At 51.4% G+C, this 7,943-nt stretch overlaps 1 protein-coding gene across 2 annotated transcripts in view; it reads right to left on the bottom strand.

Annotated features, from left to right (window-relative positions):
* The window catches only part of LOC138173094 (zinc finger protein 665-like), a 17,463-nt gene extending 10,043 nt beyond the window's left edge, over positions 1-7,420 (bottom strand). For both annotated transcript variants that reach the window (XM_069103030.1, XM_069103031.1), the window contains exons 1-4: positions 7,266-7,420; positions 4,730-5,008; positions 2,794-2,888; positions 1,060-1,186 (exon numbers count right to left, since the gene is read on the bottom strand). In XM_069103030.1, the coding sequence (XP_068959131.1) occupies positions 1,060-1,186; positions 2,794-2,808 (142 nt within the window). In that variant the 5' untranslated portion in view covers positions 2,809-2,888; positions 4,730-5,008; positions 7,266-7,420. The remainder of the gene's footprint in view (positions 1-1,059; positions 1,187-2,793; positions 2,889-4,729; positions 5,009-7,265) is intronic.
* Positions 7,421-7,943: the final 523 nt, after the last annotated feature.

The raw sequence follows: 7,943 nt of genomic DNA, 5'->3' as shown, positions 1-7,943 counted from the left end.
ATGCTTCTTGACTTTACTAATAGTTCCAAAATAGTTTCACGAAGCTCAGAATGAGTAAATCAAGAACTGAAAAGGCCCTTGGAGACTAGCTAACCCACCCCATTTATATTACAGACTAGACACCTAAGGTCCCAGGCATGTGAAATGACTCGTCCACAGTCACATAACTAAAAGGAGGCAGAAGCAGGATTAGAACCCAGACGTCCTGAGTACAAGCCCACTGCTCTCTCTGCTATATCATGCCTCATACTATGGACCTCCCAGATAGAGAGGTCTTTGTTTGGAGATACGAGTTGGGTAGAAAAGCATGACCTGATGGCTACTGACCCAAAGGCTGCTGGGACTAATGATGGGTATGCCAGATCTATCCTCAAGGCAGCCATCACACTGATGTTCCTAAAACATGGATCTGACATAGCACTTTCTTACTCAGAAATGTCCAGAGGCGCCATATTGTCTCCCCTAGGGCACTTAGGACATGGCTCAGTTTACAAAAATCTTACTGCCTCTAGTCTAAGACACAAAATTCCCAGCTCGACCTTTAGAGCCAGCTCTATGCAATTCGGCTCCCACCCAGACTTGTTTTCCCAGACTTACTTATTCCAGACAAGCCCCCTCTTCAACCACGTCCCATGCCAATGGAAAATACAATGACAAACACAAACAGGCTAGCTGTGCCCTGAACACAACACTCCACCTCCTCCTTCTGTGTCCCTCCCGTGTCTCAGCAGCACCCTCTCGTCACCTCTCCCACCTCTTAGAGTGTCCAGCTTCCTGCAAGGCTCAGCATGGGTGTGACCTGCCACAAGCAGCCTCATGGATCCCTCCCGCTGGCAGCACCCAGTAATTCATGTAATTTTGTGTGTGCTTCTCCTCAAACATGTCGTATCCCCCGCGTCTAACTAAAACGCCTTGAAGACAGTGTTTTGTTTCTGGTTTTGCCTCCTGGGCACCTAGGACAGTGCTTGGTATATAGTAGGTGCCTCATAAATACTTCAGAATTGCACTGTTGACTCTACCATAGACAGACACCAGCTCCCGGGAGCAAGTCGTCCTTACCGAGGGACACAAAGTTCTGATAGTTCTCCAGCATCACCTCCCTGTACAGGTCCTTCTGGGCCGGCTCCAAGTGCCCCCACTCCTCCTGGGTGAAGTCCACGGCCACATCCTGGAACGTCACCGTTTCCTGGAAGAGCCAACATTTGGGTGGGGCTGTGAAGGGAGCACTGGGCCTGGAGTTGGGAGGCTTGAGTTCAAGTCCAACCTCAGCCTTTTCCTATAGGTTGAACCCAGTCACCCACAGCCTCCTACTCAGCCTCCAGTGATTCCTTCTTACCTTGAGGTTTAAATGCTGGGCATTTAGAATGTTCCATGACTCGGTCCCTTCCCGCCTTTCCAGCCTTCCCCACACTCTACAATCCAGCTCTACTGGCTTCCTTGCTACACCTCACACACGATGCTCATCTCTCATCTCCACACCTTTGTATTGGCTGTCCCTCACTGCTGGAGGGCTCTCCCTCCTCACCTTCACCTCTTAGTTGCTCTGGCTTCTTTAAGGACTCAACTCATGGCCTTTGCCTTGGGAAAACAAAACAGCTCTACACAGCCTTGATGCTTGGCTGAGAAACCACCACGTGCCACTGGGCAGCAGCCAGATCAGCCAGGGATGTCTTCAGTACCCTGCCTGGGGGAACAGACTTCTGCCATTGTTAACTAAGCCTCTTTGGGGATGGCCGAATGAATGACATGAGAGCATTTCATTTCATCTGAGTACAGAACGCAGTAGGCTGCACTATATTCTGCCCAGGAACTCAGATCCAGGCCAGAAAAGAAGGAACATCTTGGTTTGTAACTCCAGCACTTAGCCCAGGATTGAACATAGGACCAGATTGAGTGATGCTATTTTCTAATTGGATAAATCACTCTATATGACTGAGTACAGGGTTTAGGGAATATTCAATCATAATGCACTTTTATTTTCTATATTATTATTTATATATTTTTATATATTATATAAAATATAATATATAAAATATATAATATTTTATATATTATTTATATATTATATATAAAATATAAAATATTATATATAATATATTTCATATATTATTTATTTATAGTTTAATATTATTTATATTTATTATTATTGCATTATTAATAATAATATCTAGCATTTACATAATGCTTTAAAGTTTACAGAACGCTCTTCACACACATTTTCTCATTGGATCTTCACAGCAACCCTGTGAGGTAAGGGCTATTATTATCCCCATCTTACAGATGAGGAAACTGAGGCAGATGGAGGTGAAGTGATTTGCCCACAGTCACACGGCTAGCAAGTGTCTGAGTTTGGATTTGAACTCAGATCTTCCTGACTCCGGGCCCAGTGCTCTGTCCACTGCACCACCAAGCTGAAAGTCAGTGAATAGGACGTAATAATAATAATAGGTTTAAAGGAAAAAAACAACCCACAAAAGGAATCCAAACGAATCCTCAGAGAAGAGACCCCTGCAGTGTCAGGAAGCACAGAGGAAGCACTTGCCGGACAGGCTAAGGTAGAATGGGAAGAGGACTGGATTCTGGCCCAGGTCCTACCTGGTGATCCTGCTCTCACATCTCTGGGCCTCAGTTTCCCCATGTGTGAAATATCCTCAGTCAAATTTTCCAGCTGTTTAGCAGACAATAACCAGGTGGTGGGGTGTTGGATTGGACTTGGTTGTAGCCAAGGACAAGGGAAAGAGAGGTCTGAGAAATAAGATGGTATTTCAGAAGAGGCAGGAAAGCCCAACTCACCTGGGACTTGGCCATCAAGTGCCCACAAGTCGCTCCCTCTGCCTCCTCCTAAACTCTTCTCATTTCGGGAAAGATAAAATCTTGAGAAAGTAGAGCTGAGGGGAAAATAAAGAGGTAAGTGGCCAGTCCTAGAGGACAGCTCCCAGACCCACCTGGGCAGACAGATCCCCACACATCAGCTGACTGGGAGCCCAGGGGCACCCTTGCAGGATCTCCTTGGATCACACCACGACTCATGGGCCTAAGTGGGCAGGTTCCCAGGGACAGAGCTCTGCTCAAAGAGAATCATTCACAAAATTTCCCACTGGGTCCTGGGTGATACTGAGTATGAGCCTCAGGGTCTCCGTGCCTGTCTCAGTTTGGACGAAGGGTGGTCCAAATCCAGTGAGAAACGTCCCTCTAGCGATACTCAGCTTCTCCTAGTCCTAAGAGAGTTGTCTGAGGCACTGGGAGGACAAGTGCTCTGTCTTGGGTCACCCAGGATCCTAGGGCCATGGACCTAGAGGTGGAAGGGGGTCCTGCCTCTAGTCCAGACCCCTTGAACATCCAGTCTGAGGCCCAGGGACTCCTCACAATCATGTCTCTATGCAGCACACTGAACTACAGTCACTGAAAGACATCCCAGGTTAAGAACCACTTCAGTCCTAGAAAATGGAAATGACTTGCCCAAGGCCACGCTGGCAGGAAGCATCAAAGACGGACTTGGACCCAGACCTTTTGGCTCCCAATCCCCTCTCATGCCAGGCTGCCTCTCCACATCAAGGTAAATGTTTCCATTCCCTTCCCTAGTCTTTGGGAGAGGTGTGGATTTGGCCTCTGAGGGCAGAGCTTGGGGCAATGGATGGACAAGACTATGAGCCATGGGCAGAAGCCACCAAACGCCCGATTAGCCTGATGTCAGGAGAAAGATGATGGTCCAATGGGTAGAGCCATCCCTAGGGCAGAGGGGCTGCCTCAGGGGCAGGGCAGGCCTCCAGCAAAGGCTGGACCACCACTCATCAGGTATATTTACAGGGGGAATCTTTCCCAAAAAGGTTGAGCCAGGAGGCTGCTAAGTAGCCTGAGATTCTGTGACTTGGTGTGATCCAGCTGGTGGCACTGGTGGAGAAGGCTGATTGATGGTTCTCTGCGGATATCCAGCCCTCAGAAGGCCCCCGTCCGGGTCAGAAGCAGGGGACAGATTTTACATAATCTAGAGCTGGAGGAAAGGAGAGAAAGGGATGGAAACAGACCGATTGGCCAACGAAGGGTTCTACTGAAGGATGAGGAAGCCAGTGGAAAGTGGCCGTGGTGCTCTTAAAAATGAAGAAAGGATTATCAGTGAGACCCTTTAAAAACTAGTCTCAAGGAAGGAACTTTAGAGACCACGAGTCCACTCCCCTCATTTTACAGGTGAGGAAACTGAGGCGGTGTTTAAGTGATTTGCCCAAGGTCACACAGCTAGTAAGTATCTGAAGCAGGATTTGAACTCAGGTCTTCCCAGCACACTACCCAAAACCCACCTTGCTGCCTCCATTGGGGTCTTCACTCACTAAGCCATGGAGATCAGCTCTTCCCTGCCTTGTCAGAACAGTAGGAAGGCCGTGGGTCTGCGGGGCCAGAAGGTGGGCCCAGGAATGACACTGTGCCAGGCACGGTGGGACTGCCCTGCTTAGACTGAAGGGCAGTGGGTGAATGGAGCTGGACCCAGACTGCCCTGGCTGCTCTTGTTCAGAGACATCAGAATGCAGTAAAGTAGTGGATGGCCTGAAACTGAGGCAGAGGGTCCGAAGGCCCCTCCAGCTCTACGTCAGTGATGTGATGAATGGTGTCTGAGGCAGGCAGGAGTCAGGAGCGGGCTCCTCAAACGTGGGCTCTCCCCAAAGGCACCAGTCCCTTCTGTCCCCCCTGGCATGACTCTTCCCACCTTCCCAGGCCCAGCTCCAGAAGGGCTCACCTCCGTCTTCAAGCATGAGGAACCAGGAGGCCTCCATGGTCACCTCTCCTCGATGCTGGCCTTCATGTTCAGCTTCCTCCAAGTCCTTTCTCCCCAGCCCCAGCAATGGCGACTTGCCCAATCACCCAAAGCCCCAGAAGGCCTTCCTTTCAGAGACCTCAGCACTGCAGGGCCAGGCAAAGGTCTCAGCATGAGGAGGATGGATCTGAGTTGTCTTCCAATCCCTCCACCTTTCTGAGGAGCTGGTCACTGGTGCTCTGTGGAGTTACCTTCAAGCTGCTGGGGGCCAGAGACAAAGGGGAGTCACCTATGAGGCCCAGCAAGCATCCCCACACACTTAGCAAGCTTGGCACAACAGCAGGCACTAAATAAATGCTTCTTGGCTGACTGGCTGACAATCACACATTCTACGGTAGGTCAGGCCCACACAGAGTATGTACTGTTTTTCGCATGTTGCTTCTCTCTCTGTCTCTCTCTCTCTCACTGTGCTTTTCTTTATTTCCCTCTCTCTCTTTCTCTCTCCCTCCCCTTCCCTCCCTCCCTCCCTCCTCCCCTCTTCCCTCCCTCTCCAGCCCACCCCTCCCAGTCTGGCTCCCACCCCTTGGAATGTGTGCTCTTTGAGGCCAGAGGCTTTTTTCCCCATTCTTTGCATCCCAACACTTTGTAAGGTACCTGACACACAGCAGGTTAATAAATTCTTGTTGATGGACTAAGTCCCAACAGAACCAGACATGAAATCCTTTCCTATGATTGCACCCCATCCATTTGACAGCTACCTAGTACACGCAGACTGGTAGGCCCAACTGGGGCAGATGCCACTAGATGCAGGGATCTGGAGTGGGAGGCAGAAGGCTGGAGAGACACAAGGTGGGAGGGTGGGAAAGGCGGCTGAACCAAGACAGCTGAGTGGCACAGTGAACAGGGTTGGATGTGGAGTCAGGAAGACCCGAATTCAAATTCTACCCAGGCACTTAATTAACTTGTGACCCTGAACCTCAGCCTGTCTCAGTCTCCTCATGAGACAATAGACATAAGTGTCATGTGAGTGGTAGCTCCTGTTAACTCTTGTCATCATACTCCTGATGGCTGTCTGTCAAGTTCTCTTCCTTCCTTCACGGCTCCTGAAGGAGGCCGCTCCCTCTGCGTCTCCTTCTATCCACCCTCTGTAGGTTTATGTATTTACACACACATGTATGTATATATTTACAGGTATGTAGATGTATAAATATGTGTGTGTAGATGATGTGGGTGAACTGGATTTCGAGTGGCAGAGCTGCAGTCTCTTTTCCTGGGTCAGCGGCAGGACAAGAGTCAGGACAACTGGCGATGGCCCAGGACGGAGCGGGTGACCTTGGCCTCTGGGATGTCTGACCAAGCTCAGCCACAGCCACGGCATGGATATGTGTGCATGTGTGTATTACAATAAATAAATACAAAATGTATAAGTATGGCACATCCTGCATATCCCGAGCTGTCTCCCCGTTAGAACGTCAGCTGCCTGAGGGCAAGGACTGCCGTGTTTCACCTCTTTTATCCCAACTCTTAGCATTGTCTTTTGTTCTTGCTCAGTCTGACTCTTCATGACCCATTTGGGGTTTTCGCAGCAAAGATGCTGGAGGGGTTTGCTGTTTTCTTCTCCATCTCATTTCACAGATGAGGAAACTGAGCAAACAAGATTAAGTGCCCAGGGTCACTCAGCTAGTGTCTGAGGCCGGATTTGAACTCGGGAGTGGAGTCTTCCTGACTCCAGGCCCAGGGATCCAACCACTGAGCCACTTATTCTAGTCCTGGCCCAGGCAAGGGCTTGCTGCCTGATATCCCTGCAGCCCACCTTTCCCCATCCCGGGCACCCCGGCAATCTCCTAAATTGCCTCTCCCTGGACCTGCATCATACAAAGCTACTCTATGCACTTGCCATCGTGGATGCCCACAGCCCCTTCGGAGTGTCAGCCCCCGCTTCCTGATGCCCCCAACACCCAGCCCTCAGGTTCTCCAGCCTGGGGTCTGGGAGTGTTACCCAAAGACAAGGTACCTGCTGCCCGGGGCAGCTCCGCCGTGGGCGCCTGTCTTGGGGGGGGGGAGGCAGACCCCTGGGGCTCGGCTCTGGAGCAGGCTCGGTCCCCCACGCCCCCGCCCCTGCCCTCCAGCCTGGGGTCTGAGAGTGTTACCCACAGACACGGGACCCGCTGCCCGGGACAGCTCCGCCGTGGGCTCGTGTCTCGGGAGGGAGGCAGACCCCTGGGTCAATCCTCGGCCACAGACTGGAGCGGAGCCGAGCAAACCCCAGGGGCTCGGCTCTGGAGTGGGCTCGGTCCCGCACGCCCCCGCCCCTGCCCTCCAGCCTGGCAGAGCCCCTTCCCCTCCCTCTCACACATGCACACGCAACCACGCACATACATGACTGCAGGCACGCACGGTCCCCAGCCCCTCGCACACTCACACGCGTGTCGCGCCCATGCACACACAACCAAGCCTACGTCCCCTCCCCGGCTCCTGCCCAGGCGCCCCAGGAACAAAGCACCCCCTCCATCCCTACCCCTGCCCAGCTGTGGAGATCTGCGCCTGCGCACCCGGACTCCGTCCTCAGGACACTGCTTAGGACGACGTTTGGGGGATCCCCTCAGGACCAGTTTAGGGGATCCCTCGGCCGGTCACTTACTCCTCAGGGATTCTGGGAAATGGAGGCTTAGAAAAGAGAACCCAGCCTGAAGGGTTCTGGGAAATGTAGTCCGGAGACAAGTACACGGTCCAATTAAGTGTGCAGTAAGAGGAATTGGTCGGCCCAGGGACGTACTTTGGGGGTGAAAGGGTTTAATTAAGTTCAACAAATATTTATTAAGTTTCTGTTACGTGGAGGACCCCACACTAGGGACGGGGGAATAGGAACTGTCCTTGTGTCCCTCACGTAGCTTAGAACCCAGTTTGGTGACACGACAATACCGGGCCAGTGAAATGCAGGGGTAGGCAGTGAATAGTGCGTTAGAGAGGCACTGGTGAATTAGTGACGGAGTTGGGAGGTATTATGCTGCGGTGACCCTGGAGTCCTAACACCTAAGCTTGACTCCAGACTACTGCCATTATAGCCTTGGGCAAGTCACTTTACCTTCCTGGGTATCAGTTTCCTCATCTGTGAAATGAAGAGGTCAGGCTATGTGACATTTAGTGTCTCTTCCAAATCTAGTTCTGTGTTCCTGCGTAGAGAACATTAATCTGA

Source organism: Petaurus breviceps, unplaced genomic scaffold, assembly GCF_028583685.1.
Source record: "Petaurus breviceps papuanus isolate PSGF00001 unplaced genomic scaffold, PetGlider_PUasm1.0 563, whole genome shotgun sequence".
Taxonomy (NCBI): Eukaryota; Metazoa; Chordata; class Mammalia; order Diprotodontia; family Petauridae; genus Petaurus; species Petaurus breviceps.
The sequence above is the reverse complement of the archived record's forward strand: the minus strand, read 5'-3'. Positions and strand labels throughout refer to the sequence as shown.